This window comes from Parasteatoda tepidariorum, chromosome 2 (assembly GCF_982258835.1).
Source record: "Parasteatoda tepidariorum strain Cologne lab strain chromosome 2, Ptep-v5.0, whole genome shotgun sequence".
Lineage (NCBI taxonomy): Eukaryota > Metazoa > Arthropoda > Arachnida > Araneae > Theridiidae > Parasteatoda > Parasteatoda tepidariorum.
In genome coordinates this window covers 42,547,798-42,564,561 of record NC_141756.1, presented here as the reverse complement: position 1 = coordinate 42,564,561, position 16,764 = coordinate 42,547,798, and the positions used below count along the sequence as shown (strand labels likewise).

The window sequence follows — 16,764 nt, the reverse complement described above, 5'->3', positions numbered from 1 at the left end:
TTAGGCTTTGTACAAAACCTCATAAGACTTTTGCACTTTTCTTAGTAATCTTTGAAGGAACAAGGAGAAAGTACCAGAAGGGGAAGTGCTGTCTTAGTAGAAAATTTTGCTCAGCGACTTAAGCATCCCAAGAATAACACACTTCATCTTATTCACCAGTCTTCATTGCAATGGAAACATGGTCTATTCTAAATATCATGGTTTCTGCAAAACCTCATAAGACTTTTACACTTTTCTAACAGTCTTTAAAAGAACTAGGACATTGTATAAATAAAAAGTGCGATTTATGTCCTCCAGGTTCTCTGCATTAAGACAAAAGGTACTCGTATCAATGCTATTATGTTTAATTGAAAATTTAGCGACATAAATTTAATTAGCTTTTAAATTTACAGGTACGTGTGACGAGATTATTTTGTATCATCCTGTAAATTTGCTGTTACTCTTTATATATTTCAAAATTCTGTTACACTATAATTTATGTAATATTATTTCAAAACAGGATACAAGTATTGATTAATGTCAGGAACTTAAGTTGTCTGCTTTTATGAGTAATAAGTATTCTTTGAAAAATATATACTAAAATTAATTTAACTTCTAAGAATTCAGCTTAAAAGTGTGAAACAAATCTATATTATTATACCAATTGTTTCGCGAATTTATGTAAGTATATTTTGCCAATTGCTCACTTACAATGTTTAAGAAAAATAAAATATCCTACAATAACACTTACCAAAATAAAATATAAGCCAAAACAAGCTCAGAAAGAACTTTTTACTTCTTAAAACACTGTAGAAATTATGGCAGAAAATTCTTTTCCCTAAAGTGCTGGCATAACATTTTTTAGCTTTATGAAAAAAATGCTATTTTAGCACGCGAATTCTGCATTCATTATTTCTCAAAAGAAAATTGTTTTCAGTTCATAAAAGATTAAATCAAACTGTTTATATTCTTGAGAAACCATTAATCTTAACCAATTTGTAGGCTAATATTTTTTTGAAAATTACTGACAGATTATCATGTTAAAATAAAACATTATTTACAATCATAGTGTTTAAGATATCTAAATAATAATTTAATTTTCACTAAGTAAAAAAAATATCTTCCTTAGTCTGTTAGTTACTAAGTTTAGTATAACAAATATCATTTCCTTATAACAAATTTTCGATTGTCATTCTTTTAAGTTGGGAACAAATTCATAAGCATAAATAGAGTCTCGAATAAAAAAATATTAATCATTATGAAGAAATAAGCACGTTTTATAAAAGCTAATGTTTGATATTTAATAATAATTATTGTTTTATATTTTACAATTTTTGACAGTTGTGATTTTACTGTTTCAGGCTACTTTTCATGCCCTTTTTGCACCTAAAAAATAAACATAATTTCTCAAAAATACCACTACTTTCTAATTACAGTCAACCAAAGTCTTGATATCCCATTTCGTTTCAGTTGAAACATGTATGGCTTTAACCGAATGTAGTCATTACAGTCACAGTCTAAATCCAATCTAGAATCCATAAAACTTTACACTGCTAGAAGTTTCTCGAAAAAAAATGACTACATAACAAATTATTTGTTTGCTATTTTACAATATTCAAAGAAAACAGTATAATAGCCATATATCAGAAGATATTCAAACTGTTAACTGTGTGTAAAAAACCGTTTCTTAACTACTTTTACCTAATACGGTTAAACAACCAGAATTCTATCGTAAGCAAACGCAATGTAATGGGTGTTTAACGTAAACGCCATGTATCTAGTATCTCTTACGATAGGTAAAACATCCAGATAAACTAATTAACTCATGTTACACGTTTCATTTGATAAAACACAACTCAACCACATCCTAACTCTAATGCCTATTACCTAAGAAAAAGCACTTAACTCCAATATTCAATCGAATTTAATTTCTATGGTTTTGGAACCATGCTAGTTGTAAATGGTTTAAAAAACGTATAGTTTTGTATTCATTGTTTTTAATCATATTAGTTGCACGTAAATTCAAAACCATGAAAGTAAAAAATGATCTCTACCATAAATTTTACGGTTAACTGGATAGACAGACAGCCTGCCAGTTTTTTTTTACCAAAATTTTAGAAGGAAAAGTCTAACAGTATCTTAATACTTTAATTTCTTTAATCAATAATAAAAATTCTTAAAAATATTTCTGAAATTAGCATTTTTTATTTTCAAAAATATGCTAAAGAAAATTTTTAATAAAATCTTTAAAAGAAAGTAAAGCCAAAAAATATATTAAATTAAATTATGTGAAAGATAATAACAAGGAAACGTCTCAACATTGTATTAATCTATTTTTGACTTCAAACATATTTTTTGAAGTTATTTCTCTTCTTAAGAATGCATATAAAAAATTAAAAAATTTACTTCCTTCAATCAATTTAAAATCAGTTGTTAACGTCAAAATATTCAACACTTCCTAATATTAAAAAATAGTAAATGTCTGATCTTTTATCTGTCATCCAAATAATTTCCATTCTGGTTATTTTATTTTACTTCTAGATAATTCTAATTGAATTTTAAGATTTTTTTCTCTTTTTAGCGAGTTTTTATTCTGTAATATGTTTTTTACTAACAGAAATCTCAGTAATCTATAATATTTAGTCATTACATTTAATTGGTGTCTTGACTGTACTTAAAAATATTTTTGCGACTTATTATGAAATACTCTAACAAATCTCTAACTCTGACAACTATTATAAAATCTCTCATAACAAGAAAAAACTCACTTTTAATGATATTCTCAAAATAAACTATGCTCAAATTCAACTACCAATTCAACATAATATTTCTATTTTAAAGCAATAATTTTGATCCTGTTTACAGCAAAATTGTTAACATAGTACAATCTGAGCTATTAATTTGTTAAGAATTTTTCTAGATCAAAACCCAATAGACTTAGTTACAGAGTGTACAGTCATAAACTGTTAATTGTTCACTGAGCAATTTTTGTGAATTATTGCACTCAAAATTAGTATTCCAAAGGTACAAAACCCGCGACTGTTAACGCCAAAAAATTATACAACATGTCTTACAATTAAAATAAAAAAATAATCTTCCTTAAAGTAAATATTTCTATACGAGACAAAAAAAAATACTTGAAAGAATTTTTCCCGTACTATTTTTACTGCGTGTTGTCAAAAATGTATTTATTATTTATTTAAAATTTGCAAAAGCAATTTTTTGAAATATAAGACTCCATCTCTTGTTTATTTATCTTTGTCAATTCTAAGAGAATAGCCCTAAGATTTTACAACTTTTCTTATTTTGCAGGAATTTCCATTTCTCGTTTTACAAAATATTTTAAGAAATCAAGAAGTAGCCTTTTAAACAGTTTAAATTGTCTACCAAATAGATTTTTTGGGACAGACACTTTTTCTAGAAATAACAGTGCAAATATTTGATCTATTTGTTAATCTTACTAATTTTTAGCAACTATAAATTTCTAAATTACTTGTTTTTTAAAAAGTTTGTGAAAGTTAATCACAGCAATTAGAAAAATTATTAGATTGCAAAAATTTTGTTAATCGTAAGATTTATATCATATAATTATTTAGCTATAAAATTCGTGAAAATTCATTAAAAAAAATTTTCAGTGATGTAAAAGTTTCTGCTGAATCTTATAACAATATTCTATTTAAATTTCACCTGAAAATCTTAGATTAATTGGGCGTCTGACGGCAGAAAGCGTTTCGCTTTACGAAAAACAGAAACTTTAGATTTTAATTCGCAAAATTAATGATAAAAAAATCGCAGACCTATCTATAATGTCTCATTGGAGGATTAAAGCCAAATTTAACATTTTGGGTTTCAATGGATTGTATAAAAAAAATGATGAACTTTATCCCAAGAGCTTAGTTGGGACAGTTATGAATGGTGGAGATGTCGTTATGTGTTGGTACATGTCACCATCAGGATAAGGTAATTCGATATTTATTGATATCATAATGAATCTTCCTGTTTAATTTAAGTATTTTAAAATAAAATTTGCATTATCAGCCCAAAATGTGTGCATTGGAAACGGCTGTGTTTTATATCAAGATAGGTATCATAAGCACAAATCAACTTTCACGTCTAATTTCTCAATAACAGACCGTAAGATTTTTACACACTACCTCCATTGCCATATTTAAACGCAATAAAAAAATATTTGAAGAGAACTGAAGGAACTGATGACATGAAATTAACACGAAAAACTATAATGATAAGAGAAAAGAATTTTTTAACTAATATTACAAAAAAAAACTTGTTAAAATTATTTTCTGACTTTTAAAAGCTATTGACTCTACACTAAATGTTAATTTAACTAAAAATTAGAATATTTAATAATAGGTGCTGATTTTTTAAAGTGTGCGATAACTTTTGTTAGATCAGGTTTTGGTTACTTTTCGATTATTCATTTCTTAAAAGTAGAAATTTGCTTTGTTTTTGAAATTTTCCATGCAACAGAGAACAAAATATATCCCTTATTATTAAATATCTATTCTGAAATATACACTTTAATTCATGGATAGAACTCTATGTAAATGGATAGAACTCTATGTGAATAGATAGAACTCTAGTAATAAATTTATTGAATTAAAATTGACACAACAATTTTATGAAAGAATTTCTCTATTTGTGCCAAAAGATGCACAAAAGCTATTTTTACAGTTTCCAAAAAACACCAACCGCAATAACTTCTGATTTGGATAGAAAACTTTCGACTCAAATCAATACATATTCCCAAGACGATGATAGTTTCCTACAAGTTATTCTGAAATATCAGGCTTATGTTTATCGACTCCATGAACTAAACACATTATCTGGGATGATATGAAACACCATAACAGAAAGAGGGAAACTCGATGTAATATTTGCCGGAATAGGAGTAAAACTACTAAACTTTGTTGAGCTCAATACATATTACTACAGAGTAGCTAAAACGTAAATTACAATCAAAATGGAATGGATTTTCTCACTTTTAAGCGCAGTGAAAAATTAACTTTCAAATTAATAAAATACTTTTTAATAAAATAAAATGCTTAATAGTATTAGTAAGCTTAATAGTAAAGCTTAATAGTAAAATGAAATAGAATTAATTTATTTTTGTACCATTTTATAAACTAACAATATTATAACATTATAAAATTTATAACATTGTTTTTAAACTATGTAAATTTTATTATATCATTGCAATTTTTTATTTTTCGTAAGTTATGCAATACTTTTATAAATCACGTTTTCTACAAACAGCTTAAAAAGGGAGAGCTTACGTGTTTTACAATTTTATCTTAATAAACAGTTAATAAACTGTCAGTCAGCGGTTATTTTATTTTATTTTATTTTATTTTATTTTATTTTATTTATTTTATTTTATTTTATTTTATTTTATTTTATTTTATTTTATTTTATTTTATTTTATTTTATTTTATTTTATTTATTTTATTTTATTTTATTTTATTTTATTTTATAGCCTGGGTTTAGTAGCCGACCCAATTCTGAGTTTACAACTATCAATTTTCAACTCCATTGCCTTGGAATTTTGAACACAACCCAGAAAACAATGGAGCTTCTGGATCCAGCATTGACACAAACTTGCTTTCTGGGAAAACTTTCTGATCAAACTGACTTTGAGAGGAAAACCGTGAAAACATCCTTAGACTTTAGAGGGTTGAAATCCCTAGACTAGCTCGACAGCAAAAGGATTCTAACTCTTGATCCATTTATAACTGAGGAAATATTAAATCAGAACTGTGTTTAAAGCGAGGTGGAAGCGAAATTTGCACCAACCAGCCACCGCTGTGATTCAAACCTGGGTCACCTCGTTAGGTGTCAAACGCCCTATCCCAAGTCGATGTAGTTCAATTAACAGTTATATGAAAATAACCTCAGTCAAACATCAGGATAAATCTATCTTCTTGGAAAAGATTTGAGATCAAAGACTGATTCGCCAGTATTCGCATTACTCAAATCATCTTATGGGTAACAATAATCCGTTTACTAAAGCGAATACTTGATGCCATCACTATATTGTTAGCAAAACACTGACCTAGAGCAAAGTGATAATTAACTGGTTATAAAGCCTGACTCAAACAGACAGAACATAGGTTATCTGTATAAGAAATCAGCAATTTATTTCCTGATCTGACCTTTAATCCTGATTTAGAATGAATATTTCGTAGCTACATGAAAAATTTAAAGTTTGAAAAGTTTTGTTCACTTTAAAATTAACTATTCATCGAATTTTAGTTTTTTTCAAATAGCTAAATACATTAGAATGTGTAGTAAATTTTTATTTTATAACCTATTTTTTTAAAAAAAAAAAAACCTGTTTTACATTCAATTCAGGATTATGAAAACAATAATAACTTTTTTTAAAAAAAATATATTTATTTAGTCTCGATTTAATTTATCATTAAAATTTTCATATCCATTGTAAAGAATTTATTGACTCAAAATATTTAAATAGCAAGTTAAGTGCGAGAAGAATTGCTGTCCTAACGTCAGTTCAATACATTTATATCTTAAAAAACTATTAAATTTTAATAGCTTTTTGAATATTTCCATACTTTTTCTCCTTTAAAGTTTCTTCTACGATAAAGGGGATAAAAAAATATACAGACAATAAAAATATAATAAAATTTTATACAATTATAAAAAGAGCATTTATTTTCACATAATAGAAATAAAAGAGAAATTTATAAAAACTTTTCATAGTTCTTGGATGATGGAAAATTGAATTTCCTAATTTAAAAGAAGATAGATTTTGAAGAAAATAAATTGAAAATATAGAATTTTTGTTGCTCATAATAATATTTTCTGAAATTAATAAAAAGAAATAAAAAGAGAAGTTAGAAAAGTGTTATGAAGGTTGTTTCTCCAAAAAGAATGAATAGTAATTTTGCTTCAAATTCTTTAAAGATATTTTTTCTTATTAAAACTAAATCCAATTTGTCGTTTTATGCGTGGATCGAAATAAAGTTTTTTCTTCAAAATACATTATACTCTCTAATACTTCTTAAAATTGTGGTACAGTTTAATATGAAAGAAATTTAAACTACACTGTACAGAATTTCAGGTCAAATATGTAAAATCCATATTTGTCATAAAATCTATTTCTATCGTAAAAGCAGTACTACAGTAATGCTTATTTAAAGTAATAATTATAAAATTCAATTACAGTGATTCAATGAAACTCAATAACAGGACAATTACAGTAATTCGATTTTATATTACTGCATACAAAAAATTACGGTTTGTTAGATTTTTAGGCAAAAATGGATTTTATGATAAAAAGTTCCAACACCCTAATTGTCGATATTTTTAACGTTGTTTGATCTGAAATGTTTTGCACTGTATACAATTTTGCAGTTATTAATCAAGTTTTATCAGTCAAATTTTTATTAATCATCTTTTATTAATCAAATTTATTAATTTAATTTATTAATAAATTGTCTTTCTTACTCTGATTGATTATAAAAAGCATAAATTAAAATAAAACATTCCGTTTTATAGCGTCGTAGCACGTCTCTCTTTTAGTTTTTTACAGAAAGAAAATATGGAAAACAAGTTAAAATAGTGTTTCGCACCTATACCACATCAATTAAATTTTGATACTGAAAAGAATTTGAAATATGATGCGGTAAATACTAATTAAAAACTGTATTATTTTTTTAATTATGTAGTACGAACTCTAGTATACTAAAGGCTAAAATAATTAATAATAACTACAGAATAAGGCTAGAATAAAGCTATACATGGCCAATAATCATCATAGAATAAGTAAGTACAGAAAAAAATCATAATTCGCATATCTTTTAAAGTAAATTTTTGCTGCTATTATAAAGTAACATATTTTGTATTGATATCCAAGTTACTTTATAAATAGCTTGTTATGGCTTTAAATACACAAATTATTTTATAAGTATTTTTATTAATGATCTTCGTAAGTGTTGAAATGTTCTTAATAAATATAAAGGGTACTTATAAATTTGTTGAAAACTATACATTTGTTCATTAGAATTTACACAAAAATAAAAATAAAAATGAAAATTCAAATTCATTTATATTTAAGCATATTTTATTGAATAGTTTGTTTCCAATAACTTCTGCAATTAATAATAATTATTTTTATACTAAAGTGATCGAAATGAAATAAGCAATTAATTATTCTTATTATGCTTATATCATGTCCTTACATTCATAATTCCTTCTTATATTCTTATTATATTCATTAATTCTTATTATATTCATTAATTCTTATTATATTCATTAATTCTTATTATATTTATAAATTCTTATTACATTCATTAATTTTTATTATGTTTATTAATTCTAATTATATTCGCAGTATTTTAATTGTTCATTTGATAATAGTTTATCATTGTTATTAAATTAATTATTTAATATCATAAGTCATGTGAAATAATAGATCATATATTTTTTTTCTATTATAAATTAGGTAGAAATATTTTTTATCATCTGAACATATATTTTTAATACAAAATTAACATTTGTTTTAACAACATTTATTTATTTAAAATCGTTAGGCAGATATTGAATGTATAAATTATTTCATATTTAAAATGAGCTATATTTAGATTATATATTAGATTAATAAAAATTATTGTGGCAATTCAAATGTCTCTTGGCCTACAAAACTCGTGTACGTAGGGAAAATTGGCAAGTGATATGAGAAAAATGAAAAATAAAATGCATAGATGTTACGTTTACTGTTCAAGACCAACTAGGCAAAATGCTTTTCTCGACATTATAAATAAATGGAGTATTTTTTTATTTTAGTAGATTTAGGAACGTATATTCAATTTTTATGCGTTCGCTGAATATTTCTAAAATATATAGAAATAAACTCAATAAGAAAAACTAAGTAAAATCGTGATATACGCTAATATTGTGCTTTGCATTTGACAAAGCTGAGTAATTGATTAATAACTATATTTTGATTAAATATTAGCGTGGAAAAATAAAAAGGATTGCATGTTAGTTGTGGAATTTTGAAAATATATTAAATGGACAGTTACTTATTTCTATAAAATTATTTAAAATAGAAATGTGCAACTCATTTCACTATTATGTGATATTTTATTAGTATATCGCCAAATAAACTAAGTCACTTGATTTTTAAAACCTATATAAATTAATTAATGTAAATTACCTGCAATATTTTCATGCAATTCTTTGCCTGGAAAAATATGATTTATGGGGAAAAACATCAGGAAGTATATTTATAGATTCAATATTCAAAATCATAAATTAAATTTATTACTGAAGAAATATTTCCTTGTGATACAAAATGAACAATTTCATTCCGAAAGCCTTTTACATATCTTATAAATTTCCCTTACAAATTTATAAAATTTAAAAGCAATAAAAAAAAATTTTCTCAGATTTTAATTGCGTTTCCTTTTTAAAAAAATGAAAAACAAATAAATGTAACACAACTTTTTTTCTGACCAATATCATTGCATGTTATACACTTCTATATGTAATTGACTTATTTATTTTATTAGTTCGTAAACTAATCTTTGAACAAGAGAATAATACTGAAGTAATATACAAAAATGAAGTAATATGCAAAGATTGTGTTTAACAAACATAAATTAATTCGTAAAAGCTTATTCAATCAAGTCATTGGCTTTAAAATTTAAAATGGAAATATTTTAACAAAACTCTGTCCACATACTCTTTAATATTTACATTGCCTGTTTGCTTAATAAAGTTAACATTTGAAGAATATGGTACAAATATTATCAAAACCTATGTTGTTATTTGATAATCAGACGCATATAACGTGCATATATGATCTTAATTCATAATGATCGTTTCTTTGCAGTGATTATAACTACAAACATTAAAATGGATTTAGAAATCTTTCAGTTATGTAAAAAAATACATATTTTAATTAATTGAATGCATTACGTTTTCTTCCGTACTTTTGTACTTTTTAAAAGAATTTTAAAGTCCTTAAAAATATTTAATTTTAGTTGATATCACAATTAAACTTAAATTTAAATATTAGGTGGCTAACAAAATATCGAATACATAATTCTAATATGTTTTTTTTCCTTATACACAGAGAAAGAAAATTTTAGTAAAATTACCATACTCTATGGTAATAACATTATTGGGAAAAAACATAATTCTGGTTCATAGAAGAAAAGTATATAATATATTAACCATTCAGTTGTTAATTTTTCAGTTTGGATGGTAGCGATTTACAGGAAATTCAATTTCTTGAAAAGATAGTCCATATTACTACACTTTTAAAAAAATACAGAGTTGAAAAATAAATTTAATGGAATAAATGGTTTTCATGCCTTGCTCTTAAGTGTCATGATAAAATTCTCAAATTTTACGCCATGAACCAAATTTATAGCATAAAAAATCCTATTTTGCTGTTATTTTTACCAAAATCATTAAAAAATGTCCTTCGACAAAAAATACCATACTTTTTCATCTTTCCATTGAATCGGAAATACAGTAAATTTTATTCTATTCTGGTAGTTTTTACCATACTTTTTTTCCTCAGTGTAGTATAAAAATTATACGAAGTTTCCCTTTTAAAATGCAGTAAACAATGATCTATATTAGTTTCTGAAGCTATTGTTTTTGTTCAAAAAATAAATAAGCTTAAGAACGTGTCATAGCAGTATGTAAATTTAAAAATGTCTTTCTAGTCATGAAATCTTGAAAAAAAGGACAGACATAAAAAAGATAGTTTTTATACGTTTCTTTCTAGGGTTTTTTTTATCTGAGTATTGTTTTTAAATGAAATGCATCTAGAAGAAGAGGAATAGAAGTTATCTATAACTGAACCATACATAGTATACATACAAAAAATTATCATGCATAATAATCATTTTTAGAAGGGTATAATATTTATTTATTCTTTATAAACAGAGCTACCTATTATTTATGAATAAAACAGCCTTCGAACCTTAGCTTTATGTAAATTTTAAAAGCGTTTTTCTTGTCATGAAAGTTCGAAAAAAGTTTTGAAAAGAAAGTTATCCAAAATAAGATACGCTATTTCTTACTACGCTATTTGATCATGAATTAGCATTCATAAAACTCTTCTGCTATTTTTTAATAAAATATTAACTAATACAATGAATTCCTATATAAAAATATAATTGCAATCAAAACAGTTTGTCAAATGAATAAATTAACACACAGAATATTTTCTTAAATCATATATTACATATTTTGAATAATTTCTTAAAATGCATTGGTAATCACCAACTTTAAAAAACACAAAAATAACGTTGATTTTACAGAAAAATCTATAATTTAAGAAAATAAGAAAATAATGAAAATAGGGTTAAGAGTTTTATTAAAGATATATATATATATTATTAAAGATATATATATATATATATATATATATATATATATATATATATATATATATATATATATATATATATATATATATATATATATATATATATATATCTGTGTGTGTGTGTGTGTGTGTGTGTGTGTGTGTGTGTGTGTGTGTGTGTGTGTGTGTGTGTGTGTGTGTGTGTGTGTGTGTGTGTGTGTGTGTGTGTGTGTGTGTGTGTGTGTGTTGTATATATATAATACATGTGTATTATGTGTGTGTGTTGTATATATATTATGTTGTATATAATACTATACATTTTTAATTTGAAATTAAAAATTTATGTACATTTTTAATTTCAAATTTTTTCTGAGAAAAAATACGAAAAAATTAATTTCAAAATATTAAATTGTAAACGTTGATTCTTATTTCATTATTATATTTTCCAAAAAAAAAATTAAAATTGTTATAATAAATTATGAAATAATATTATCGAGAAATATTAAATTTTAATTTATTTTAATTAAAAAATTTTCATATATATTATAATTACACTAAAACTCATTATAATTGCTGAAAAATCATTAAATTCTGAAAAAAAACATTTTTTTTATTTGACAATAACTTCGTCAAAAAACATGTTTTTTTAGAATTTTTTTTTTAAATAAAAGCTAAAGGTCCAAATTTTTCAATGGTATAATAAAAATTAACAATATCCAAACCCTTTGTGCCCGTACATTGCGTCAAACTTCACAAAAAATTAGTACAATTTTCTATGATTGTTTAGAGTGTAATTGTACACAGTTGCAAAATATATTAATTAAAAACAATTAAAATACATAAAAGTAGAGATTTTAAGCTTCAAAATGAGCTATAGCAGAAGCATTTTTGATCATTTTTAAAGAAGTTATGACACTTTGAATTTTGCCATTTTTCTATAAGTTTCTAGGTGTACTGATACTTTTTTTGAGCGGTACTGTGTATATATATATATATATATATATATATATATATATATATATATATATATATATATATATATATATATATATATATATATATATATATATATATATATATATATATATATATATATATATATATATATATATACATTTAGTGTATGAGTTTCACATTTGCAAAAAAACGCACAAAAGCAAACACGTATGTTTGTGTTTTTAAAGAAAAATTAATATTCCTTAATTGAATTTTCGACCGCATACAAAAGATCATCGTCTATTCATTTTTATTTATAATCAAAAATCCAAATTAATGTTTTTTCTTTTCAATTTGAAATCACAGTTAAAGTTAAAAAATAACTATAATTTTTCGTAAGTAAATTTAAAATTTCCTGGCCGATTTTCTTAAATAAAATTCCTTTCTTTTATATAATACAATTTTATATTTTCAATTTCTTATGAACTGAAAAACATTAATAAATAATTAATATGTTTGTATTTAAATGCCTTTAAATGACGTAATAATTAATAAGTTACTTCATTGCAGGTTTCAGGATCGTTGAATTAAATTTCAAAAAGTGTTTAATGGATAAAAGATTTTTTGGATAAGGATGTCGCAAATTATTAAATTTTAAAATGCATCATCATAAATATTAACAAGAATATTTTATCAAAAATATATCTTAAAATTTAAAGTAAGAAGTTCATATTCAATAGCTGAGTTAAGCTTAAAATTCTTAAGTATAGATTATTATTATTATTATCCCTATTCAAAAAAGAAATGTTTTTCAATTAGTTATTTTTGAGAGTAATTTTATTTTTATAGTAACTATAATATATGAATTATTTAGACAGCATTTTAAACTACTCTCCTTATTAAATATTAACCCTCTTTAAATGTTTCTTCACTTTTTGACTAATTTCAATTAAGTTTATATTGATATTCACGCGTTGAATATCGATAAAAAAAATGTCCCATTTATCCTGGAATGTCCTAATTAAACACTATTTAACAAGCACTATATGAAAAACACATATTTAAGAATAATGATTGGAAAACATGCTAAATATTATTATTATATACATATATTATTAAATATTAACGTATACTAACATCATTAGTATTAACACATAATACACAAAAATTGAATTTTACTCACTTCCAGCTGGTGCGTAGATATTTAAATAAAGGCAATCCTCGCTCTGATTTGCCAAGAATGGCAAAAGTCTTTTTAAGTATTCATATCGTCCAGGTGGCATGCGTTTTAATGCTTCTGTTTCATTGCTAATGTCTGGTGGTTTTTGAGGACACACAGGCATAAAATGGTCAGCAGTTCTGACACCACGCCACTGTGGTGGTGTTCCAGGAGGTAAAAACCGTAATGACCCTAGTGGCACACCTGCATAGGGTACACCTAGGAACACTTCAACGGGTTGCAAGTTTTTATTGCTGAGAATTTCGACTACTCCTCTCAAAGAGCCATACTTTGTCGCAACAATACTCTCAGTTGGTTGGTACTTCATAGGTTCTGGTTTCGGATTAGAGTCAGATCTACATCCACTGGTGTTTAAAAATATTAAAGAAATTCCGGTGAATAATTTCGTAAAACGAAGTAAATTAGTTGTCTTTTTCCTAGGCAAGCTTCCTATTGTGTTGATCATTGTGTGATCCATTTTATTTGTAACTTTAAATAAGATTACTTTTTACTTACATGTCAAAAAAATTTACAAATCATTCATCTATTTTTTTGTTATTTCTTGGACTTATAAAACCAGAGAATCATAAAGTAAGCAATTTTAATATTTAAATAAGCAAGAAACTATTCAAAACCAAATGTAAAATAAATTCCAAGAGAAAATAATTCTATGGCTTTATATCTATTTAATGTATGTCTTGAAGCAATATATTCCAAGGAAAATCCTATTATTCTGCAAATGACTTAATAAAAATATTTCATAATTATTATAATCAGCAGTGACTAATTGTTTATAACTCCCATGATGATTGGAGCTAAATCTATGCGAACACAAAAAGTATTTAAAATTAAATCATTGTTTTAAAAATTAAATTAAATCAAAAATTCCGCATAAGATAAAATTCAAAATTACAATTTTCACTCTGAGATATTTTCAGGTATTCAAGTCAAAACTTTTCTGGAAAGACTACAAATATTTTAAGCACATTGTATCTTTTTACTATCACATCATCAATATTCATTACCTGACTCCCTACCTAGAAATGCGATTTTTCTCAACTCTAAATCTAATAAAGACACAAAAGTATTACTCAGAGACACAACATGACACATAAGTGCAACAGTAAATCACCACCAGCATGCACGCAAGAAACTACCTGTAAGACTGTACAGCACGTAAATTTCTTTACTTTGGAAACAAGATATTTCTATCTGTTAAACAAAATACAGGAAACGTAGAGTATTTGAGTCTAGATTCCACTTTCTCTGACTATTTGGCATGAATCTTTAAGGAGCCAAAAAGTGAATGAAGAAGAGGATTTCCATTCGGAGAGCGCCGATTCCCACTCACTTCCACGATCCGGCACTGATCTTAATAGGAGTGTTATTTCAAACTGGAAAGTCCGGAAGGTTTGGGGACTAAGCAAGAGCAAATTTGGCCCGCCATCTGGAGGCAAAGTGTGAAACTGATGAAGAACAAACGCGAAATTAAAGTCTTTTGTCTCACTTAATTCCCACTTAGACTTTAAAATAGAATTTTATTCTGCATAAGAAAATGTTCAAATATTTTTTTGAAAAAATAGGAATGATTTATTGAGGTATTTTACTTAATAATAAATCGAAAAATAACTTTACGTTTTGAATCTTTTTTTAAATTTACTTTTTTCAAATTAAAATCGGGATTAAATTTGAGGTTTTATAAGGAATAAGTTATTTAAATATTAATTCTTAAACTTAATCAAATTAATCATCATCTTAAAATTAATCAATTAATCTTTAAAATTGAAAAAAGACAAAAAGTGGAAAAAAACTGACTTCAATTTCCAAAATTAATGCCTTTTTAGATTTTTTTAGTTTTTTTTTTAAAGCAAGGCAAGAAAGGAAACATTGCATAAAAATAAGACAATTTTAAAAATTTGTTAAAAAAAAAACAATTTTATTATAACAACATAGCTTCTCAAAACGATAAAATTTATTATTATCGTTTTACTGTAGAAAAATTATATTTTAAGGAGTTGATATTTAGAGTAGATACTTAAACAAAAATAGTCAAGCTATTTTTGATGGTTGGTGCTGTAAATAGCTTAGTAAAGCTGTAATAGCTGTAAATAGCATTGTAATAGCTTTGTTAAAATCATAAGAATGAATCATATTTATTTCAAAAAAAATTTGTGAATAGTTGCAGATATTTTAAAAATGAATAATAATACATATATACTAATACTCCTGATGTCGAGATTTTTTACAAGTCATTAAAGCATGCCCTAACGCGATGAAAATAAAATAAAATAACACTTAAAAGAGGGGATTCCTTAAATTTTTATAACCGCTCCTATTTCTTTTTAGATAATGTACAGAAAATAATTACTTGAAAAGATATTGTATCGTTGCTAGAAAAGTTCATTACTTAAGATCAAGCATTGGACAAACTAGTTGTTGAGTATGATGCTTTGAGATGAAACTAAGCCACATTTGCGTTCCATAAAGAAGAAAACCACGAAACATCCCATGGTTAACCCGATAATAATGGAATTCTAACCCATAATAAGTCAACCACTGAGGATATTTTACATTATAGCTGTGGTCTTCGCGGAGACAAGAAAAGAATTTGTATCAATCAGCCACCACAGGTATTCGAATCCTGACCACCTCATTGGGAAGCCACCTAAACACAGGGAATAGTTTTTATCACTTCTTTAACTGTTATGAATAGTTGAAATTTAATTAAATTTCACAAATATGATCCTATAACTTTAATGCATTTCGCAGAGATTTTCAGAAGCCATTAAAACGACACAAATTACACGGTAAAAAATAACTTCATCAATCGTATTAAGAATCAATTTAATTAGTTTTATAAACTCAAACAAAACTGAATGAAAAATAAGCATTTTTAAGTATTAATAAGTTTTGTGAGGAGATCTTAACGATACTAATACATCTTGCAAAAAGCAAATGCTTCTTCACCCTTCACATGTTTCTTACATCTAACTTGCAAACTTTCTATCTGATTGAAAATGACAATATAATAGAATTTTTTAATTAAGATTTTACAATACTTCCCTATTAACTTAACACGTAGTTTCTAGTAATATAGTAATAAAAAATCTGAGTAGTATGACTTTGTATTATAAATGTTTGATTTGGTATAAAATAGTAACAAATAATAAGCGTGACATAATTAAAGGGAACGGAAATTTTATTAAATATTCTCTTACGCAATGGTGTTTTATTTTTCAGCTGTTCTTTGTTTAACTTTGTATGT

At 25.2% G+C, this 16,764-nt stretch overlaps 1 protein-coding gene across 1 annotated transcript in view; it reads right to left on the bottom strand.

The window, feature by feature from the left end:
* LOC107438598 (neuroligin-2) overlaps nucleotides 1-14,904 on the bottom strand; it is a 188,319-nt gene extending 173,415 nt beyond the window's left edge. The window contains exon 1 of the mRNA XM_016050915.4: nucleotides 13,464-14,904. Within this exon, the coding sequence (XP_015906401.3) occupies nucleotides 13,464-13,977 (514 nt within the window). The 5' untranslated portion in view covers nucleotides 13,978-14,904. The remainder of the gene's footprint in view (nucleotides 1-13,463) is intronic.
* Between the last annotated feature and the right edge of the window lie 1,860 nt (nucleotides 14,905-16,764).